Here is a 24,430-nt window from a genome sequence, read left to right as displayed (position 1 = left end):
GTGGAGAATGCAAGCGATGGACCAGCCTTTATTATTAAAGGGAGAAGTACTTTGAGGTTTTCAGGCATAGGATGATAGTGCAGATTATAAGATAAAAACCTGTTGGGTTGATTATAAAAGGAGAAGAGTTGTAATTAAAGCAGTTGAAGGAAGTTCATAGTCAGACTAAGGATGTAGAGAGAGGGGGTGGTGGAAGAAAAGGTGGGAGGATTTGTGGTGCAAACTGGTTGTGAGGGTGCAGGGAGCAGGCAGAGAAACCAGCAGGACATCTGCTTCTTAGGAGATGGGAGAGATCGAGGTCCTGCTTGGTGCTGGGTGATTTAGAGGTGCAGGATTTGGTGTGAAACAACTGTGTGCTAGATGTGAGTCAAAGTACGATCGGCCTTTTAATTATCCTATGTGTTAAGAGTAAGATGTTTGTATCATGATGGTAAAAATGACTTAAATTATGTAAGCTTGGGAATTCCTTGGCAGTCTAGTGGTTAGGACTCCATACTTTCACTGCTGGGACCTGGGTTCAATCCCTGGTCAGGGAACTAAGATCCTGCAAGCTGCACGGCATGGCCAATTGTGTTAAGATGTTTCTCAAACTGTTTTGTAGAATACTACAACTCTGGGAGATGTTAATCAGGTTCAAGGGAAACAGAATTTCTGTGATCAAATAAGGTTGGAAAGTATTCTATATGATTCACTGAGCCTAGTCATGTCTTAGGAGGTTCTGTGAAATGCACACAGGGAACCAGATAGACATTGATTAACCCTGATTTCCCTAAATGTATGTCAACACACTGTAATAGTATGATCTGGCCACTGTGCTAGCCACTGGTCAGCCCATGTCCCTGCGCTTGTGAGGTTGTGAACTGGTATCATCTGACAAGTTCTTAGTGTTCAGGAACAGTTTGGGAAGCTTTGAGTTGAGGTGTGTAGACATTCTTGTTTGTGCTCTGGAATATAGTAGAGTGATTTTTGAAACAATACATATTTATTTATTTAGTTGTTTCTGGTCTTTTTTGTGGCACTCAGAATCCTCAGTCTTCCTTGTGGCATGTGGGACTTGCAGAATCTTTAGGTACAGCATTTGAATGCTGTTAGTTGCAGGGGTGGGATCTAGTCCCCTAACCAGGGTTTGAACCTGGGCCTGAGGCACTGGGGGCTTGGAGTCTCAGCCACTGGACGACCAGGGAAGCCCCCTTGAGCAGAGTGCTTATCTCCCTTCCTGTCTCTCTGCCTCTGTGTCTCTGTGTTATGCCAATATCTCTACTTTTCACATACTGTTTCCTGCCCCTTCTGCCTTGGGGATGGACAGAGCTGATGACAAGCTAATTTTCAGTTCTGGGAAGTTGGTGACTTGCTCACGGTGACCCAGCTAGTTAGTGGTAGAGCCAGAACCCAGCTCTTCAGGCTCTAGGTCCTATGCAGATTCCATTCTTGGTGAGAAGGGATAATATGGAATGTCTAAATACTGGAAAAAAATTAGATAGACTCAATAGGTTGAGTGAGATATTATGGATTATTCCAATTTAATCAATATCAGGGCTGATTTAGATATCACCACCACCACCGCCATCATCATCACTAATGTTGAGTAATTACTATGATCCATGTCCTGTGCTAAGCACTTTACATATATTTAATTTTTACAACTCTGTGAAGTAGTAATTATTACCCAATTTTATAGATGAGGAGGCAAGCTCAGAGAAGTGAGTGACATATCCATGTTTACACAGCTAGGAAGCCACAAAGCCAGGCTTCCATTCTAGGCTATTTTCAGGGTCCACATGCTTAACTTCATCTTTTATTTGGTGAGTTTTTTTCTCTGCTTCTAAAATTCCTTCTCAGAATCAGTCTGTCTTTTCTCCCTTGCCATTTCAGCTTGCCCAGCCCATTCTCTTTGTGAAAAACTTGATTTCAGAAACGATCTGATCTTTTATTTGTTCCATGTCAGGTAACATTCATCAAGTATTTAATGGGTGCTTACTCTGTGAAGGAACTGTTTTAGGAGCTGAGGATCCAGTGTTGAACACACAGACTAGGTTCCTGCTTATGCAGAAGTTAGAGTCAGTGTGGAGGTCACACAATTAAAAACAAATAACAGAAATCCTGCCTAGTAATAAGTATGATGCAGAGAATTAAAATCCTTATTTTAATTTAATCAGGGTGACTGATTACTTTAGATTGTGTAGTCAAGGGAAGGAGGGTTTCCGTGGTGGTTCAACAGTAAAGAATCTGCCTGCCAATGCAGGAGACACAGGTTCCATCCCTGAGTCAGGAAGATCCCCTGGAGGAGGGCATGGCAAGCTGCTCCAGTATTCTCATCTGGAGAATTCCATGGACAGAGGAGCCTCAGTCCATGGGGTCGCAAAGAGTCAGACATGACTTAGCAACTAAACAACAGTCAAGGAAAGATCTTTTGGTGAAAGTGACATATAGGTTGAATTTGAGTTACAAGAAGTTATTGGTTAAAGAGTGAGCAAGAGAGAGCAGGTGGAATGATTTTCTAGATAGAGGTAACATGATTTGCAAAGGCTGCCTGCCCTCGAACATGCCATGGATTTGCTGTGTGTGAAGGACGGGAAGAAGGCTGCTGTGGGTTAACACATAGTGGGCCAGGGAGAGAGTGGTACTGGATGAGGTTGGACAAGTAGGTGGTGTCCTAAATTAAGAGATTTTTAGTCTGAATTCAGGGAATCCATTAGAGGGTTTAAGCAGGACTGAGGATATAAGCTGATTTATGTTTTTAAAAGTTTGTGTTGATTGAGACTGCCCTGGTGGCACAGTGGATAAGATTCCACCTGCTGAAGCAGGGGACACGGGTTTAATCCCTGGTCTGGGAAGATTCCACGAGCCTTGGAGCAGCTAAGCCTGTGTGCCACAACTTCTAAGCCTGTGCTCTAGGGCCCGCGAGGCACAACTACTGAGCCACGTGCTGCAATTGCTGAAGCCCGTGTGCCCAGAGCCCTTGCTCTGCAACAAGAGAAGCCACGGGAATGAGAAGACCGAACACCTCAACAAAGAGTCGCCCCCCACGCTCTGCAACTAGAGAAAGATTGTGTGCAGCAACGAAGACCCCGGAGAAGGCAATGGCGAGCCACTCCAGTACTCTTGCCTAGAAAATCCCATGGATGGAGGAGCCTGGTAGGCTGCAGTCCGTGGGGTCGCTAGGGGTCGGACACGACTGAGCGACTTCACTTTCTCTTTTCACTTTCACACATTGGAGAAGGAAATGGCAACCCACTCCAGTGTTCTTGCCTGGAGAATCCCAGGGACGGGGGACCCTGGTGGGCTTCTGTCTATGGGGTCACACAGAGTCGGACACGACTGAAGTGACGCAGCAGCAGCAGCAGCAGCAACGAAGACCCAGTGCAACCAAAAAAAAAATTTGTGTTGATTGATGACTAGAGAAAGGATTGTAAGAAGATGGGGAGGAGGTAGTGAGACCTAACAGGTTGCAATAGTCCTGACAAGGGATGGTCGTGCCTATATCAGTTATTGCCACCGTAATGCTGGGTGACAAACATCCCCATAAACTTAGTGCCATACAGAAAGAAGGATTATTTTTGCTCAGTCAACGAAATGGTTGGGTAATTCTGCTCTTCTGGGCCAGGCTCAGCTGATCCTGACTGAGCTTGTGCATGTCTGTGATCAGCTGTGGGTCAGCTAGGCAACTCTGCCATATTGCCTGGTTTCCCTGATATGTTTGGGAGGGCCAGCTGGTTGTTGATTGTCTAGGGTGGCGTCAACTCTGGTGGGTGGGACAACTCTGCTCTCCTCTGTGTGTTATTGTTCCATGACTCTATTCTTATTCTCAGGCTGGCCCAGTTCTAGTCTCATGGTCATAATAAAGAAGCAAGAAAGGAAGTAGAAATGGGCAGGCAGATTTTTAAGCCTTAGCTTATGTTCGATTTGCTACTGTCACATTGGTCAAGGCAGGTTACTTGAGTACATCACCAGCTAGTATGAGGGGCATTGCCAAAGAGCAGGCATACAGAGAGGTATGAAAAATTCAGAGAGGCATTAAAATCAGAGCCATTAGTGCAATCAGTCTGTTGCACTAAAGGGAAAAGTATGAAGTGGAGTCTTGAATATTCATAGGATATTAGAATATTTTGGAGCCTGGTGGCTCAGTGGGAAAGAGTCCGCCTGCAATGCAGCAGATGTGGGGTTCGATCCCTGTTTTGGGAAGATCCCTGGGAGAAAGGAATGGCTACCACTCCAGGATTCTTGCCTAGAGAATTCCATGAAGAGTTTGGGATGCTGCAGTCTATGGGGTTGCAAAGAGTTGGACACGACTGAGTGATTAACACTTCCATTTCCACAGTCAAAAGAACATGCTGATGGATTAGAGTTGAGGTATGAAAGAGAGGAATGAATCAATGATAGCTCTTAGATTTTTGGCTGAGCAGCTGGGGAGATGGTGAGGCCATTTATTCAGACATCAAAGACTAGATAAAGAGCAAATTTTCGGGGACTCTATAGCACTCCATTGTAGCCATGTTACATTTGAGATACTTGCTAGATATTTAAATAAAGATAGCAGGATTGCAGTTGGATATATAAATCTGAGGTTCTTGGCAACAGGGCTAAAGATGGAGATGTCAGGGTTGTTACCACACAGATGGTATGTCAAGCCGTAGAACTGAATGAAGCTGCCTCCTAGGAGGATTCATAGATGAAGAAGCAAAACAAGCCCAGGATAGAGCGCTGGTGCACACCAGTGTTTAGAAGTAAAGGAGGGAAACAGAAGTCAGCAAAGGAGACTGAGGAGGTTCAGCCTCTAAGATTGGAGAAAAATCAAGGGAACTTTGGTGTCACAGAGAACCAACAGAAGCGAAGCATTTCAAGGAGAGAATGGTCAGCTGTGTTAACACTGTTAGGACGTCAGGGGAGAGAGACAAGAACTGGGAAGTGACCACTGGTTCTGGCAACAAGGCTGTTCTTGATGATTTTGACACATGCAGTCTTAGTGGCCTGATGAGACAGAAACTCACCTGGAGCAGTTTGAGGACAGCACATGAGTTGAGGATCAGGGATAGCAACCCTAATCCTGTCTTTCAAGAGCTTTTGCTGTAAAGGGACTCAGGTGATAACAGTAGTTGGAGGTGACTATGGGTCAAGGCAGAGGTTTATTTTTGGGAATATATGTGATGCTGCTGTACCAAAGCGGGTGATCCAGTAGAGAGATATCAGGTGCACCAAAGAAAGGAAAGCTACAGGCCACAAATGTTGGAGATGGCAGGAGAGGATGGGATTGAGAGTTTAGAATGATTAGTGTGTTACCTTCTCGCATCTGCCTTCAATGCGGGAGACCCGGGTTCGATCCCTGGGTCGGAAAGATCCCCTGGAGAAGGAAATGGTAACCCACTCCAGTATTCTTGCCTGGAGAATCCCATACAGAGAAGCCTGGTAGGCTACAGTCCACGGGGTCGCAAAGAGTCGGACACGACTGAGTGACTTCACTTTCCCTTTACCTTCTCCAAGGGTATTTGGGTACTCTTCTAATTTTGGAATGAAATATTTACCATTGAGGTGAATCGTTTCAGCCACTAGCCAGGGTAAGGAAGAATATGAGTTCTGCTGTAACTCTGGGCAGAGGGAATGCCTCTGTATTCGGCTCATTCAGCTACCATTGTAGAGGAGAGATGGAGAGATTTCTTTGGAAGTATTTTATTTCTATAGGTGGTACTCAGTGTTTGTTTCTTTTTTTACTTATTTTTATTTTTCAGCTGCATTGCCTGACATGTGGGATCTTAGTTGGCCAACCAGGGATTGAACCTCTCCCCCTGCAGTGGAAGCATGGAGTCTTAACCACTGGATTGACAGGGAAGCCTTCCATGTTTCCTATAATGATAGAAAAACTGATAAATTCCGTTTCTTAGATTTTGATATGGGTAGCAAGTTTGGCACTTCTTGAGCAAAGCTAGGAAGGGAATGTCAATGACAGTGTCCAGATGCTTATAACAGTATGACTTGATGTTTTGATCAGTTCAGTAGATTGCAGACCAGGCATGCATTCTGTAATTCCAGCTGGGAGATAAAACTTTTGCCTTTTATGCAATGGCAAGCCACTCCAGTACTCTTGCCTAGAAAATCCCATGGATGGAGGAGCCTGGTAGGCTGCAGTCCATGGGGTCGCTAAGGGTCGGACACGACTGAGCGACTTCACTTTCACTTTTCCCTTTCACACATTGGAGAAGGAAATGGCAACCCACTCCAGTGTTCTTGCCTGGAGAATCCCAGGGATAGGGGAGCCTGATGGGCTGCCGTCTATGGGGTCACACAGAGTCAGACACGACTGAAGTGACTTAGCAGCAATGTAAGGTAACTTCAACTTTACCTTTTGAACTGTGGTGTTGGAGAAGACTCTTGAGAGTCCATTGGACTGCAAGGAGATCCAACCAGTCCATCCTAAAGGAGATCAGTCCTGGGTGTTCATTGGAAGGACTGATGCTAAAGCTGAAGCTCCAATACTTTGGCCATCCCATGCAAAGAGTTGACTCACTGGAAAAGACTCTGATGCTGGGAGTGATTGGAGGCGGGAGGAGAAGGGGACGACAGAGAATGAGATGGTTGGATGGCATCACTGACTCAATGGACATGAGTTTGAGTAAAGTCCAGAAGTTGGTGATGGACAGGGAGGCCTGGCATGCTGTGGTTCATGGGGTCGCAAAGAGTCGGACATGACTGAGCAACTGAACTGAACTGAACTTCAACTTGAAACTGTAATATAAAGCAAAATATATTAAATGAATGGTAATTTAAAATGTATTTTTTAGAAATTCATGTGTACATTTGGTGATATTTAAGCAACTATTTTCACCAGCCTTCCTGGAATCTGTGCTGTGTGTGGTGGGTGAGGATGGTGGTGTGAAAAAAATGTAGTACCCTGTCTTAGAGTATCTTCACAGTCTTCGAAGATTTTTGTTCAGTTGCTGTGAATCTGTTTTCCTATTTCACTCATTTAAAATATTAGTGTTTTCTTGTACAGTTCATATTGTGAACTGAGAACCACATCTGTCACCACTCTGCTTTTTACTGCTTTCTGATTTGGTGGAAATAATACTGAAAAAGACATCTGCTAGGATCTTAGTAATTCTTATATATAGCAGTCTGTAGTTCAAAGGACTGTTAGTTCAAAGTTAGCAGAAATATCAGGAAGTCAAGAAGCAAGACGTAAATCAGATGAAGTCAGAATCTCAAAATGTAAATGCTTCTAGTGTGAAGCTGTAGATCTTTGGAATTGTTGGTGTTTTCTATTACCTTAGATCTTTCAGGAGGGTATATCTGAAAACAGTTCAGTTCAGTTGCTCAGTCGTGTCCGACTCTTTGTGACCCCATGAATCACAGCACGCCAGGCCTCCCTGTCCATCACTAACTCCCGGAGTTCACTCAAACTCATGTCCATCGAGTCAGTGATGCCATCCAGCCATCTCACTCTCTGTCGTCCCCTTCTCCTCCTGCCCCTAATCTTTCCCAGCATCAGAGTTTTTCCCAGTGAGTCAACTCTTTGCATGAGGTGGCCAAAGTATTCAAAAAATTTTGCAGCAAATATATTATTATATTATTAATGTAATATTTACATTTCTTTCACATGTTGGAGAGTATGTCTGAATTTTATTTAACTTTTATTGAAAATGAACTAAGAGTGTTTATCAGATATGGATCAAGGATCATATCTGTTTACCTAATTCTGTACTCTACTCTTCTTTCTTTATTTTGGCCATGCTTTGTGGCTTGTGGGATCTTAGTTCTGCCACCAGGGATTGAACGCAGGCCATTAGCAGTGAAACTGCTGAGCCCCAACCATTGGACCACCAGGGAATTCCCATCTATTCTTGTTTCTTGACTCAACAAGAAAATAATCTGTCTAGCTTAGCTCAGAGAGAAATGTTTTATAAGGCTTTATTTACTTAGCTATTATAAAGTGTTAATATAAGAAATAGCCAAGTAAGGAATGTTTTTATAATTTCTGCCCAAACTTCTATTCAGGGTGTATCATGTAATATCTTTTGTTGTCCTTTATGATCCCATAAACTAGTTTGTCCTTAGAATTTAATGACAGGGAACGTTTTCCTTTTGATCAGTTGGTGTGTATCTTATGATAAAAAATTTACTATCCTGTGAAGCATTATGTTATTCCTTCCCTGGGTTTTGAGAAGCTCCAGATTTATTGCTCTGATTATCAGTGTGTAGTAGCGTCGTAGCCTATGTGCATTAAACTTTGGGGAATTAAACGCTATGGGTTAACAAAGGAAAGAAACATTTTCTTTTTAAAGCTTGGACCATTTTTAAAAATTTAATTTTAGTTTTATCTTGGAGTATACTTGATTTACAGTTTCATATTGGTTTCAGGTATATAGCACAATGACTCAGTTATACATATACATATGTGTGTGTATATATATATATTCCTTTTAAAATTCTTCTCCCTTATAGATTATTAAAGAATGTTGAATAGTGTTCCCTGTGCCATATCAATGTCTTTTTTGATTATATGTTTTATATAAACTATTATATATGTTAATCCCAAACTCCTAATTTATCCCTCCCCTGACACCCTTCCCCTTTGGTAACCATAAGTTTGTTTTCTATGTCTGTGAGTCTGTTTCTGTTTTGTAGATAAGATCATTTGTATCATCTTTCTAGATTTCACATATAACTGAAATCATATGATATTTGTCTTTGTCTGAATTGCTTCACTCAGCATGATAATCTCTAGGTCCATCCATGTTGCTGCAAATGGCATTATTTCTTTCCTTTTTATGACTGAGTAATATTCCATCGTATGTGTGTGCCACATCTTCTTTATCCATTCCTCTGTCAATGAACATTTAGGTTGCTTCCATATCCTAGCTATTGTAAATAGCACTGCAGTGAACATTGAGGTGCATGTATATTTTCAAATTATGTTTTTTTCTAGATATATACCAAGAAGTGGAATTGCTGGGTCATATGGTAGCTCTCTTTGTAGAGAAACAACAATTTAAAGAATGTGGGTGCTTCTGTTCACTTTTCCAGTCCAGAAGCATATGCTCCAGTGGGTGTGTGCATTGGGAGATGTGGGAACCTCCTGCTTCCTTGTCGGTCTTAGCCTGTCAAGGTTTTTCCATGAGCATCTCACAGCGCTGAATGTGATTTTAGTGGTTAGAGGTAAGTTTTTCACACAAACTATCCCTTGAATTCAAGCTAAGTACTTTATCTGGAGCCAAACAACATAACCAAAGTCCTGTTTTTCTCTCTGCCAGATTATTAGATTGTTTGCAAAGTGGTCTCCATAATTTCTCTCCCTCCTCCACTTTGAAGATAACCTCCCATTCTGAATCTGGGCTTGGTCATGTGACTTGCTTTGGCCAGTGAGATAATAACTAAGGTAAATCATTCAGAGACCTAAAGTGTGTTACATACTGGGGCTTGCTCTCTCTTATTGCTTTTGGAACCTTGAGAACTACATGTTTGAGCCTGAGCTGTCCTGTTGAAGAGGCCACATAGAAGGGACCTGAGGTGCCCTGGCTGATAGCCTGCAAGTGCTTGAAATGTGAGTGAGGCCATTCTGGACATCGAGATCAAAATTGTTCCCCTGACAGAATCAGGAGAAAGAATACATTTTAGTTGTTTTTATGTTCATAATTATGGAATGGGGTTTATTTTGCTGGTGGTTTTTCTCATCAAAAGCTAATGGATACAACTTCCAATGCTGGTGGACATTTCTGCTGATGCTGTGTTGGACTTATCTGGAGACAGTGTGGCTGTGTCTTCTATGGAACATTCAAGGCAAATTTTGATTATATTCAGTTTCTGTTGTATGAGCTGATGTGAGAACCAACTTCCGTATAAGTTTTGCTTGGTTTCAGTCTGTTTTATTCCTTCCTTTTGGTTTCTGATTTCTCCTTGTTCTTTTGATTTTCATCTGTATATTATTTTCATGTTGTACATTTATATTTTTCTTAAATTTTTTTTTACTGAGAATAAATTCAGGTAACCACCATTTGAACCAATTTAAGAGTACAATCCTATGGTTTTTAATATATTTATAATGTTGTATAACCACCACCACCATCTAATTCCGGAAGATTCTTATCACTTAAAAAAAATTCTGTACACACTCACCCTACCCCATTCTCTTTTCATTTCATTGAAACGATACTCTACTTTCTTTCTCTATGGGTTTGCCTGTTTTGGACATTTCATATAAACTGTGCTCTGGTCATTTCACGTAAATGGAATCGATATAACATGTGGCCTTTTGTGCTTGGCTTCTTTTACTTAGTATAATATTTTCAAAGTTCATTTGTGTTGCACTATGAATCAGTACTTCATTGTTTTTTTCTGGTGGAATAGCATTCAGTTGTATGGGTTTATATATATCTCCGTACCTCAGTGTATGGACATTTGGGTTGTTTCCACTTTTTGGCTATTATGACTAATACCTCTCTGAGCAGTAGTTTATAAGCCTCTTTGTGAATATATGTTTTCAATTCTCTTGGGTATGTACTTAAGAGTGGAAGTGCTGGGTCATAGCTTAACTCTGTGTTTAACTTTTGAGGAACTACCAAACAGTTTTTCACAGTGGCTGTATCACTTTACATTCCTACTAACAATGGATGAGGGTTCTTGTTTCTCCATATTCTTGTCAATCCTTATTTTCCTTTTTTTGGATTATAACCAGCCTAGTATGTGTATAGTAGGATCTCCTTGTGCTTTTGATTTATGTATTCCTAAAAGCAAGAGAGTTCCAGAAAAACATCTGCTTTATTGACTATGCCAAAGCCTTTGACTGTGTGGATCACAACATACTGGAAAATTCTTAAAGAAATGGGAATACCAGACCACCTGACCTGCCTCTTGAGAAATCTGTTTGCAGGTCAGGAAACAAGAGTTAGAACCGGACGTGGAACAACAGACTGGTTCCAGATAGGGAAAGGAGTATGTCAAGGCTGTATATTGTCACCCTGCTTATTTAATTTAATGCAGAGTGCATCATGAGAAACTCTGGGCTGGATGAAACACAAGCTGGAATCAAGATTGCCAGGAGAAATATCATTAACCTCAGATACGCAGATGACACCACCCTTATGGCAGAAAGCGAAGAACTAAAGAGCCTCTTGATAAAAGTGAAAGAGGAGAGTGAAAAAGTTGGTTTAAAACTCAACATTCAGAAAACTAAGATCATGGCATTTGGTCCCATCACTTCATGGCAAATCGATGGGGAAACAGTGGAAACAGTGAGAAACTTTATTTTTTGGGACTCCAAAATCACTTCAGCTGGTGACTTCAGCCATGAAATTAAAAGACGCTTGCTTCTTAGAAGAAAAGCTACTACCAAACTAGACAGCATATTAAAAAGCAGAGACGTTACTTTGCCAACAAAGGTCCATCTAGTCAAAGCTATGGTTTTTCCAGTAGTCATGTATGGATGTGAGTTGGACTATAAAGAAAACTGAGCACCAAAGAATTGATGGTTTTGAACTCTGGTGCTGGAGAAGACTCCAACCAGTCAATCCTAAAGGAAATCAGTCCTGAGTATTCATTGGAAGGACTGAAGCTGAAGCTGAAACTTCAATACTTTGGCCATCTGATGCGAAGAGCTGACTCACTGAAAAAGACCCTGATGCTGGGAAAGATTGAAGGCAGGAGGAGAAGGGGACGACAGAGGGTGAGATGGTTGGATGGCATCACCGACTCGATGGACATGAGTGTGAGCAAGCCCCGGGAGTTGGTGATGGACAGGGAGGCCTGGCGTGCTGCAGTCCAGGTGTCGCAAAGAATTGGACACGACTGAGCGACTGGACTGAACTGAAAAGCTAGTGATGTTGAACATTTTTTCAAGTGTTTATTACCCTTTTGACATCTTTGGGAAAATGTCTACTTAAGTCCTTTACCTGTTAATTTTTTTAAAAAATTATTCAGTTGTTAAGTGTTATATTTTCTGGATACTAGACTCTTATTGGTGCCTCAGCTAGTAAAGAATCTGCCTTCTCTGCAGGAGATCTGGGTTCAATCCCTGGTTTGGGAAGATCCCCTGGAGAAAGGAACGGTTACCCACTCCAGTATTTGGCCTGGAGAATTGGACTGTATAGTCCATGGGTCACAAAGAGTTGGACACGACTGAGTGACTTTCACTTCACTTCAGACTCTTATTGGGTATGATATTTGTGAATCCTTTCTCCCATATGTGGGTGTCTTTTCACTTCCTTTGTAGTGTCCCTAGACATAGAGAAGTTTTTGAGTTGAAGTCCAGTTTCTCTCTTTCGTCGCTTGTGCTTTTCTTGAAGTTGTGTTTAAAAAACCATTGTGTGAACTAAAATCATGAAAACTTACAGCTATGTTTCCTTCTGAGAGCTTTTGTAACTTTAGTTTTTACATTGTCTTTGATCCATTTAGAAATCATTTTTGTGGTGTGAAGTAGGGATCCAAATTCACTTATATCCAGTTGTCTCAGAACCATTTGTTGGAAAGACTACTTTTTCCTTGTGGAATAGTCTTGGCATGCTCATCAAAAATCAATTAACCATAGATGTGTGGGGTTTCTTTCTGGACTCCCAGTTCTATACTGTTGATCTGTACATCTGTCTTTATATAATATTACACTGTTTGGATTCCTTTAATATTGTAGTGAAAGTGAAAGTGTTAGTTTCTCAGTTGTGTCTGACTCTGCAACCTCATGGACTGTAGCCCACCAGTTTCCTCTGTCCATAGAATTCTCCAGGCGAGAGTACTGGAGTGGGTTGCCATTCCCTTTGAAATTGGGAATATGAGACTGCCAACCTTTTGTTTTTCAAGATTTTAGGGCTATTCAGCATTACTGTGTGAGTTTTGGTATCAGCTTGTCCATTTTTGCAAAAAGCAAACAAACAAAAAAAGGCAATTGGAATTCTGATACAGATTATGTTGAATCTGTAGAGCCATTTGATAATGGGTGCCATTTTAGCAATGTTGAGAATTTCAGTCCTTGAGCATGGACATCTTTCCCTTTATTTTGGTCTTCTTAAATTTCTTTTAACAGCATTTTGTGGTTTCTAGTGCATAAGCCTTATACATCTTTGGTTAAATTTTGTTCATGTTTCTTACTTTTTTTTTTTTCTTTTTTGGTAAAGCCATATGGCTTGTGGATCTTAGGTTCTTGACCAGGGATGGAACCTGGGCCCTTGGCAGTGAAAGCATGGAGTCCAAACCACTAGGCCTCCAGGAAATTCCCATGTTCATGTAGTTTTTAAAAAATTACTTTATTGAAGTATAGTTGATTTACAGTGTTGTGTTAATTTCTTCTGTACAGCAGAGTGATTCAGTTATACATGCATATATATATATATATATATTCTTCTTCATATCCTTTCCATTGTGGCTTATTACAGGATATTGAATACAGTTCCCTGTGTATACACCAGGACCTTGTTGTTTATCCATTCTATGTATAATAGTTTGCATCTGCTAATCCCAAACTCCCAATCCATCCCTCCCTCCACACCACTCCTCTTTGTCTATCACAAGTCTGTTCTCTATGTCTGTGAGTCCGTTTCTGCTTCACAGATAAATTCACTTGTATCATATTTTAGATTGCACATGTAAGTGATAATCATGTTATTTGTCTTTCTGACTTATTTTACTTAGTATGGTAATCTCTAGGTCCATCTGTGTTGCTCCATGTTGCTGCAGATGGCATTATTTCATTCTTTTTTTTTTAAATTTCATTCTTTTTTATGGCTGAGTAATGTACCACATTTCCTTTATCTGTTCATCTGTTGATGGGCATTTAGGTCGTTTCCATGTCTTGGTTATTGTAAATAGTGCTGCTATTGTTTATGTGTTTTTATTGTAAGCTGTCTCAATTTCTCTCTGAATGTACACAAGGTATAAATTGTAAATCAATAAAAATAAAATTTTCAATGTAGTTCATCAGCTATCTAATGTAGTCAGACTTTTACTATAAAAGTGAGAGTAAGGACACAAGATTTCTGTTCTTAAAGGTATTAGTATTATATTAGATACATTCTCTTTTCTTTATTTATAAAATGGCAGTTGCACTTACTATGGGACTCTTGTGCATTTTAATTTCTTAGTGATAATAGTAGCACTATAAACATTAAAATGGTAAGACTAAGAGCAAACTCATGACACTTAAGTGCATGTACTCTTCTGAGTGCTTTCTGTGTATTAACTTATTTAATGAAATTCTGAGTGGGGGTGCAATTTTAAAAGCTAAGGAACTGTGAGTTTGTGTGTATGAAGCTTTACACTTGAATGACATTTTTAAAAACATAATTTTAATCTAGAGTTCTTAAAAATAGCTACAGTGAGTTGTTAGTTTTAAAAATTAAGATACTAATAATAGTATTAATGAACAAAGAGAGGGAAGTAGTATTCGTCAACTCAGCTTTTGTGTACTCTGAATTATCGGTAGAGAGGTTTGGACCCAATGATTCTACTTATTGGAGCGTCCAGCTCTCATTTTCTGTAAACAAATAACTTGAATATGAATAAGCTGTAAACATCACAGTCCTCTGTATGGCACTTGAGAAGGATATTGGAGGAGAGGGCTCTTTTAAACTTTAGACAGAAACTCTGCTGGAGTATAAGCTCGAAGAAGCTGGGGCCTGTGTTTTCCATTGCACTGTTGTAACCCTCTCACAGCGTTAGATGTAGAGTGGATTTTAAACAAACTATTTGGTTGAAAAATGAATGAACAAATGAATACAAGGCTGGAAAAGAATCAGTTTGGATTTTTATTTCTTTTTGATAGTGGAAATACCATTCTCTCTGGGAGTATGTGTGTGTATTTGGGTAGAAATGAAGGAGAGAAAGGATTATTGAAATAGAATATGTTTAAATTAACGGAAGTTGTTTTTACTGTTTTTCTTCAAACTCACCTTGCATTTAGTGGGGCTGAGCCCTTGTCGAACCATCTTCCGTGGGGTGACAACTAACTCAGCTCTTAACCCCAGCTCATATGTCATCTTCTCTGATTATCTTTCTACCTCCTACCTTTGGGCAGAGCTGAAGCTTGTATCCATCTGTGATATAGCACTTCAGTTCAGTTCAGTCGCTCAGTCGTGTCCGACTCTCCGCGACCCCATGAATCACAGCACGCCAGGCCTCCCTGTCCATCACCAACTCCCGGAGTACACTCAAACTCATGTCCACAGAGTCAGTGATGCCATCCAGCCATCTCATTCTCCATCGTCCCCTTCTCCTCCCGCCCCCAACCTTTCCCAGCATCAGAGTCTTTTCCAGTGAGTCAACTCGTCTCATGAGGTGGCCAAAGTATTGGAGTTTCAGCTTTAGCATCAGTCCCTCCAATGAACATCCAGGATTGATCTCCTTTAGAATGGACTGGTTGGATCTCCTTGCAGTATAAGGGACTCTCAAGAGTCTTCTCCAACACCACAGTTCAAAAGCATTGATTCTTCGGCGATCAGCCTTCTTCACAGTCCAACTCTCACATCCATACATGACCACGGGAAAAACCATAGCCTTGACTAGACGGACCTTGGTCGGCAAAGTAATGTCTCTGCTTTTTACTATACTATCAAGGTTGGTCATAACTTTCCTTCCAAGGAGCAAGCGTCTTTTAATTTCATGGCTGCAATCAGCATCTGCAGTGATTTTGGAGCCCAAAAAAACAAAGTCTGACACTGTTTCCACTGTTTTTCCATCTATTTCCCATGAAGTGATGGGACCAGATGCCATGATCTTTGTTTTCTGAATGTTGAGCTTCAAGCCAACCTTTTCACTCTCCTCTTTCACTTTCATCAAGAGGCTTTTGAGTTCCTCTTCACTTTCTGCCATAAGGGTAGTGTCATCTGCATATCTGAGGTTATTGATATTTCTCCCAGCAATCTTGATTCCAGCTTGTGCTTCTTCCAGCCCAGCGTTCCTCATGATGTACTCTGCATATAAGTTAAATAAGCAAGGTGACAATATACAACCTTGACGTACACCTTTTCCTATTTGAAACCAGTCTGTTATTCCATGACCGGTTCTAACTGTTGCTTCCTGACCTGCATACAGGTTTCTCAAGAGGCAGGTCAGGTGGTCTGGGATTCCCATCTCTTTCAGAATGTTCCACAGTTTATTGTGATCCACACAGTCAAAGGCTTTGGCATAGTCAATGAAGCAGAAATAGATGTTTTTCTGAAACTCTCTTGCTTTCTCCATGATCCAGCGAATGTTGGCAATTTGATCTCTGGTGCCTCTGCCTTTTCTAAAACCTGCTTGAACATCTGGGAGTTCACGGTTTACATACTGCTGAAGCCTGGCTTGGAGAATTTTGAGCATGACTTTACTAGCGTGTGAGATGAGTGCAATTGTGCGGTAGTTTGAGCATTCTTTGGCATTGCCTTTCTTTGGGATTGGAATGAAGACTGACCTCTTCCAGTCCTGTGGCCACTGCTGAGTTTTCCAAATCTGCTGGCATATTGAGTGCAGCACTTTCACAGCATCATCTTTCAAGATTTGAAATAGCTCAACTGGAATTCCATCACCTCCACTAGCTTTGTTCGTAGTGATGCTTTCTAAGGCCCACTTGACTTCACATTCCAAGATGTCTGGCTCTAGGTCAGTGATCACATTATCGTGACTATCTTGGTCGTGAAAATCTTTTTTGTACAGTTCTTCTGTGTATTCCTGCCACCTCTTCTTAATATCTTCTGCTTCTGTTAGGTCCATACCATCTCTGTCCTTTATCGAGCCCATCTTTGCATGAAATGTTCCCTTGGAATCTCTAATTTTCTTGAAGAGGTCTCTTGTTTTTCCTATTCTGTTGTTTTCCTCTATTTCTTTGCATTGATCACTGAGGAAGTCTTTCTTATCTCTCCTTGCTATTCTTTGGAACTCTGCATTCAGATGCTTATATCTTTCCTTTTCTCCTTTGCTTTTCGCCTCTCTTCTTTTTACAGCTATTTGTAAGGCCTCCTCAGACAGCCATTTCGCTCTTTTGCATTTCTTTTCCATGGATATAGCATTTACCACATGGTTAATGACATTTTTACTTTCCGTTATATATGTCCTTTCTTCTAGGTTGTGGATACCTTATTGGTTATGTCTTCTGCTTTATTCCCAGAACCTGATAGCATATCTGGCACTTAGCAGATACTCAGTTAACAGTTGTTGAATATGAAGACATGTATCAGTTCAAAACAAAGGTATGGCAAAATGAACTGTTTGCTATGTATAAGAAACTTTATGTGTATTTTTCTGATTTATACTTTATGTTACTCCATAAAGGTTGGTACCATTATCCTCATTATGAAGGTATGGGAATATTGTCAAAAGAGTTAAGTAACTTATATGAAGTTATACAGCTAATAAATGGCAAAGCTAAAATTTAGAGCCAGGTCAGTCAGACTTAAAAGTTCAGGCTCTGTCTTCTTAGGTCGGTCTCCCAAGACAATAGAAATAGAAGCAAAAATAAATAAATGGGACCTAAACAAACATATAAGTTTTGTGCAGTGAAAGAAACCGTAAACAAAATGAAAAGACAGCCTATGGACTGGGAGAAAATATTTACAAACAATGTGACTGATAAGAGCTTAATTTCCAAAATATACGAACAGCCAAGGCAATTTGATAACAAAAAAACCAAACAACCCAATCAAAAATGGGCGGAAGACTTAAATAGACATTTCTCCGGAGAAGACATACAGGTGGCCCAAGGCACATGAGAAGAGGCATAATATCACTAATTATCTGGGAAATGCAAATCAAAACTGCTTATCTCATAGTAGTCAGAATGCCCATCATTAAAAAGTCCACAAACATTAAATGCTAGGGAGGATGTGAAGAAAAGGGAAACCTCCTACACTGTTGGTGGGAAGGTAAATTGGTGAAGCCCCCATGTAAAGTAGTATGGAGGTTTCTTAAAAAACTAAAAATAGAGTCACCATATGATCCAGCAATCCCACTACTGGGCATGTATCTGGAGAAAACTCTAGTACCAAGTATATGTGCATCCCAATGTTCATAGCAGCACTAGTTACAATAGCCAAGACGTGAAAGTAATATATATGCCCATTGACACATGAATGGATAAAGAAGAGGTGGGATGTATGTACAATGGAATATTACTCAGCCATTTGCAGCAACATGGATGGACCTAGAGATTATCATACTAAGTGAAGTACGTCAGACAAAGACAAATATCATATGATATCACTTATATGTGGAATCTAAAATATGACACAAATGATCTTATTTACAAAACAGAAACAGGCTCACAGATGTAGGAGACAAACTTATGATTACCAAAGGGGAAAAAAGGTGGGGGAGGGATAAATTAGGAGTTTGAGATTAGCAGATACAAACTATCACCACTATATATAAAATAGATAAAAATGAGGCCATACCATATACTACAGGGATATGCAATATCTTGTAATAACCTATAATGGAAAAGAATATGAAAAAAAACTACGTATATGTGTGTGTATAACTGAATCACTTTCCTGTACACCTGAAACTAACATAGTCTTGTAAATCAACCATACTTCAATACAAAAAAAGTTAGGTTCTTTCTACTAAATCATTCTGTTTAAACCAGGAGTTCTAATGTAAGTAATGGGTGAAATAAGATGACGGAGGGTGACATAGGGAAAGAAATCTTTAGGATAATATATAAAGAACCATTGTTTATATCTTCTACAGCTCTGTCAGGGGACATATTAAAAGTTTTAGAGTTAATATGTCAAAAGATACAGGCTTGCCTTCTAGATGGCTGAATTTCCTGTGTTTAATGCAGTGGTAATAGAGGGAACACGTGGGTTTCCAAAATGTTGAGCTACATAGAATTTTAGGACTGATGACATTAGAGCTCCTCAGCTTCAAGGCATTAATCTTAGAGATAACGTCATAGGACATCAGAGTTTGTGAGTTTTGCTTTCAGTTGCAAAGTCAGTTGAGGGCAGAGAAGATTCTTCTGCACCATGAGGCTCACTTTGATATTGTAACAAGGGATTCAGAATAGTGGCGGACCAAGACCTGCCCCATCGAAGAGACAGGGCTGGAGAGCTGGGAGGAAACGCCGTCATTTCCCAACGTCAGAGATGGGTGAGACTTGGTTGAGTAGGCCCTGAGCAGCCAACCCCGTCAGGAAAAAGAACCTCTTGCATAGGTCAGACTTAATCCTCAGGAACATCTCCAGAGGACAGAAAGATCCTGTTAGTTTTTTTGGTGATTTATGAATAAAAGACAAAGACCCTGATGATTTGCAATACAGATGGATGTACTTTTGAAAAAGATTTTTCCTGCAAGTCTGTCCAGTGACAACAAGAGAAACTAAAAATGGTGAAGGATCTGAAGTAGATACTTCTGTTACTTTTGTGGTTTGGCTTCTGAGGTAAATACCACCAAGGCTTAAATAGAGTGAAATTGTTAAGCTATCAAGTACTTACTGAATACCTGTTGTATTTCAGGCAGTGTACTGGTTGCTGGATCCTGCCAAATGTTATACTTTGTTTTGCTTGATTTTTTGTTAAGACAGAGTATTATTCAGGGTGGGGGAAATACTTGGTAATATGCTTCTGAGAAATTGCTGTGGAATGGAATGGAGATTTAGATATCTGTATAGCGTATGTATGTACACATGGACTCAATTGTGTCTGACCCTCTACGACCCCATGGACTGTAGCCTACCAGGCTCCTCTGTCCACGGGATTTCCCAGGTAAGAATACTGGAGTGGGCTGCCATTTCCTTCTCCAACATATGTATACATACATATATAGATGTCAACTAATATATTCTGTTGTGTCTGTCTAAATACCAGATTTTAAAATTTTGGCTGTGATGAGTCTTCACTGTGGTACATGGGTTCTCCATTGCAGTACCCAGGCTCTCTCTAGTTGCAGTGCAAGGGCTTCTCCCTATGGTGCATGCACTTCTTATGTTGTGGCGTGCCGGCTCCAGAACGCAGGGGCTCAGGGGCTGTGGAACGAGGGCTTTGTTGTCCCATAGCATATGGGATCTTAGTTCCCTGACCAGGGGTAGAACCCACATCCCCTGCATTGGAAGACAGATTCTTAACCCCTGGACCACCAGGGAAGTCCCAGTATTGCTTATTTATATCAAGTTGATTTTTACAATTTCACACAGCACTAGAAAAAAAATTGGTCATCAGTTTATTTAATAGAATATAATTTTTCAGATGAAATTTTTAGTTGCACTGATATATGCAACCATCTGGTGGCAAAACATGACGTTAAGATTTAATGCTTGGATATCACCCCAAAAGGAGAAGTATCTAGCTTCAGAATCTTTGTATGGTTAGGGAATGCTTATGTGGGGGAAACTTGTTTTGGAGAAAGTAGTTGAAAATAGTAGGATGGTGATGAAATGAAAGTTCTGTAACTACTAAATTTCAATTCAAGTTGTTGACAAATTCTGGAAGTTCCATGAAACCATTTCTCAGTTCTTTAACACCTAGAATGGCCTTTTTCTTTCCAAAGATTTGTAGTATGTGTATTGAGTAAATCTTTCCCCCCATGGAAATGTGTTTTTAATTCTATAATTGAGTTCAAACAGACATGTTACTCTAGTTAAATTTTATTTTAATTTCAGTCATATACTTGGAATGCATTTGGTCTGTAAAGTGAAGGATATATGTAGTTAAAAGAGTCATTCTTCTGTAACCAAGACTGCTGCTTTTCTCTTTAACTTCTTTTCTTCACTGAAAAAACATGCAAAAGTAAATCTCATGATGGAGAGCCAGTACATAACTTGTGCAAATGAGAGTGAACACATGCCATTTTAAACTTTTCTTTCCTGTTTATGATTCAGATTAAAATCAAGCAACTTGATAAGGAGAACATTTTCATATCTGTTATATGTGGAAGTGATTATACAGACCAGAATATTAACATCTATTAATACTTTTATTCATGTGTTGGTGTACATCTAGCTATTTGTCAGAATTCTGGAAGTTCCATGGAACATTTCTCAGTTCTTTAAGACCCAGAATGGCCTTGTTTCTTTCCAAAGATTTGTAGTATGTGTATTGAATAAATCTTTCTCCCCCATGGAAACGTATTTTTACTTCTGTAATTTCATTAAATTACGGTTAATTTGATGGTAATTCTGTTATATCCTCATTGAAGTGGTCCACCATGTTTTGAAGAGGGGTGGTTGTTCCTCTTTCATGATTACATGTTAGTGATTTTTAGGATCTATCGGTGTTCCAAAACAACTTTGTCCATGCCACTTGTATGGCCCTCAACAGATTGCATTGTAGCTCTGTTTTTAAATCGCTTTCCCCTGTGCCTGCCTAGAGCAGGGTTCTTGTCTTGCTAACCTTTGTAACCTTCTCAGTGCCTCCTGCATAGTTCTCATACATCACGGCTTTGCAATAAATGCCAGAATGAATGATGATATGTGACTGTCTGAAATTATTATTGTGGACAGATTACGTCATCAACTGAACAGATGGATGAATGAAAAAGAGGAAGCATTTAAGGGGAGGAAGAGGGTTGACAGGGATTAGAGATGAATGAAATGAGAATGAGATGATCAGGAATGATAAAGTATATTAATTATATGTCCTAGTTATGTATTGCTGTGTAACTAACTACCTTAAACTTACCAGCACACAATCACAACCACTTTATTACACTCGTGGATTCTGTAGGCTAAATATTGGACTAGGGCACAGTGGGAATGTCTACTCTACAATATCTGATGCTCTTGGAAAACTTGATAGCTGGGAGCAACTTGGACAGCTCAGAGCTGGAATCATCTGAGGGTTTTTTCACTCATATGTCTCAGACTCCTGGGCTGGGATGACTTGAAGGCTGGGCTCAGCAGAAATTCAGCACTGGAACACCTGTATGTGACTTCTCTATTTGGCAGGAGCTTCTCTCATTATGGTAACTGGTTCCATATAAGACTGTCCCAAGAATGAGAAGTCTGAAAAAACAAGACAGAAGCTACTTGGCCTTTTCTGGCCTAGCCTCGCAGGTTACCCAGTATCCCTTCTGCTGTACTCTATTAGTTGAAGGAATCGAAATCCCACTGAAATTCCATGGGAGGAGTGTCAGTGAATTTGCATGTTTTTAAAAACAGCGGTATTACATGTCATAAGTGGTTCAGACAATGACAGTGATGGGTAGAGCCGAGAACAGGGAAGTACATTATCAGTTTACTTCATTAGGGAGAGTGTGTATGAGAAAGGTCTGGTTCCATTCTTTTGTGTGTAGCTATCCAGTCTTCCCAACACCATTTTTATTGTTTTCTTTTTGGAAAAATAATTTCATGTATTTATTTTTGGCTGTGCTGGGTCTTTGTTACTACATGGGCTTTTCTCTAGTTTTGGGGAGCGGAGACTGCTCTCTCGTTACAGTGTGTGGGCTTCTCATTGTGCTGGCTTCTCCTATTGCTGAGCACAGGCTTTAGGGTGCCCGATTTTATTAGTTGCGGCACATGGGCTCAGTAGTTACAGCTCCTGGGCTCTAGAGCACAGGCTCAGTAGCTGTGGTGCACGGGCTTAGTTACTCCACATGGCATGAGGAATCTTCTCAGATCAGAGATTGAACTCTTGTCTCCTGCCTTGGCAGGTGGATTCTTTACCACTGAGCCCCAGGGAATCTCCCCAACACCATTTATTGAAGAGATTGTCTTTTCTTCCTTTGTATATGCTTGCCTTTTTTGCTGTAGCTTAATTGACTGTGTGAGTGTAGGTTTATTAGGGGGTCCTCTATTGTGTTCCACTGATTTATGTGTCTTTTTGTGTCAGTTCTCTACAGTTTTGATCACAGCACTGTAAGTTTGTAGTGTAGTTTGAAATCAGGGAGTGTTATACCCCAGCTTTGTTCTTCTCTCTTAAAATTGTTTTGTCTATTTGCGGTCATTTGTGGTTCCAAACTTCCCAGCTGGTGCTAGTGGCAAAGAACCACTAGTGTAAGAGACTTGAGTTTGATCCCTCAGTCGGGAAGATCCTTTGAAGGAAGAAATGGCAACTTACTCCAGTTTTCTTGCCTAGAGAATCCCATGGACAGAGGGGCCTGGCAGACAGAAGAGCATGGGGTCGCAAAGAGTTGTACTGAAGCGACTTAACATGCATGTGATTCCAAACAAATTCAGGATTATTTGTTTTAGTTCTATGAAAAGTGAGGCTGGTATTTTGGTATAGATTACATTGAAACTGTAGGTTGCTTTGGGTAGCACATCTAGATGATATTGATTCTTCCAGTCTATGAGAATGGTATATCTTTCCATTTGTCTTGTTTTCAGTTTCTTTCCTCAGTGTCTCAGGAGTTTTCAGAGTATAGGTCTCTCATCTCATCCGTTAAATTTATTCCAATTGTAAAGGGCATTGTTTGCTTTATTTCTCTTTCTGATAGTTTGTTATTAGCATATAGAAATACAGCAGATTTATGTATATTGCTTTTCTTATACCATACTAAAAAATGAACTCAAAGTGGATTAAAGACTTGAATATAAGACCTGAAACCACAAAACTCCTAGAACACATGGGCAATAATCTTTTTTATATCAATCTTAGTAATATTTTTTTAATATGCTGCTAGGGCCACAAAAGCAAAAATAAACAAATGGGACTACATCAAACCAAGCCTTTGATGAAGTCAACAAAACAAAAAGACAACCCACTGACTGGGAGAAGATATTTGTAAATTGTATATTTGATAAGGGGTTGATATCCAAAGAACTCCTACAACTCAGTATCAAAAAACAAACAATTAAAATATGGGCAGAGGACCTGAATAGACATTTTCCCAAAGAAGATAAACAAACAAGGCATAGGAAAAGTTGCTCCATTGTCACTCACCACCAGGGACATGCAAATCAAAACCACTTTGAGGTATCACCTCACACCGGTTAGATTGGCTCTTATCAAAAAGAAGAAACAACAAACGTTGAGGAAAGGGAACCCCTGTGCTGTGTTGGTGGAAATGTAAATCGGTGCAGCTACTATAGAAAACCGTATGGAGTTTCCTCAAAGAGTTCAAATAGAGCTACCAAATGATCCAACAGTTCCACTTCTGGGTCTTTATCTGAAGAAAACAAAAACACTAACTCAAAAAGACATATACCTGTAAGTATTCATTGAAGCATTATTTATAATAGCTAAGTTATGCAAGCAACCTAAGTGTTCACTGATACATGCATCGGTAAAGAAGATGTGGTATATATAACAATGGAATACTGCTGCTGCTGCTACTGCTCAGTCACTTACAGTCGTGTCCGACTCTGTGCGACCCCATAGACGGCAGCCCACCAGGCTCCCCCGTCCCTGGGATTCTCCAGGCAAGAACACTGGAGTGGGTTGCCATTTCCTTCTCCAGTGCATGAAAGTGAAAAGTGAAAGCAAAGTTGCTCAGTTGTGTTGGACTCTTCGCGATCCCATGGACTGTAACCTACCAGGCTCCTCCGTCCATGGGATTTTCCCCGCAAGAGTACTGGAGTGGGGTGCCATTGCCTTCTCCAATGGAGTAC

The 24,430-nt window shown here is 40.4% G+C and overlaps 1 protein-coding gene across 5 annotated transcripts in view; it reads left to right on the top strand.

Annotated features, from left to right (window-relative positions):
* TEC (tec protein tyrosine kinase) overlaps positions 1-24,430 on the top strand; it is a 146,813-nt gene that overhangs the window by 14,734 nt on the left and 107,649 nt on the right. For 3 of the 5 annotated variants that reach the window (XM_088836326.1, XM_055434682.2, XM_055434683.2), the window contains exon 2: positions 17,054-17,135. The exons of the other annotated variants lie outside the window; for them this stretch is intronic. In XM_088836326.1, coding sequence (XP_088692452.1) covers positions 17,115-17,135 — 21 coding nt within the window. In that variant the 5' untranslated portion in view covers positions 17,054-17,114. The remainder of the gene's footprint in view (positions 1-17,053; positions 17,136-24,430) is intronic. 5 annotated transcript variants of the gene reach the window in all.

This window comes from Moschus berezovskii, chromosome 5 (assembly GCF_049115385.1).
Source record: "Moschus berezovskii isolate FMDL1 chromosome 5, NW_MosBer_1.0, whole genome shotgun sequence".
NCBI classification, from domain to species: domain Eukaryota; kingdom Metazoa; phylum Chordata; class Mammalia; order Artiodactyla; family Moschidae; genus Moschus; species Moschus berezovskii.
The sequence above is the reverse complement of the archived record's forward strand: the minus strand, read 5'-3'. Positions and strand labels throughout refer to the sequence as shown.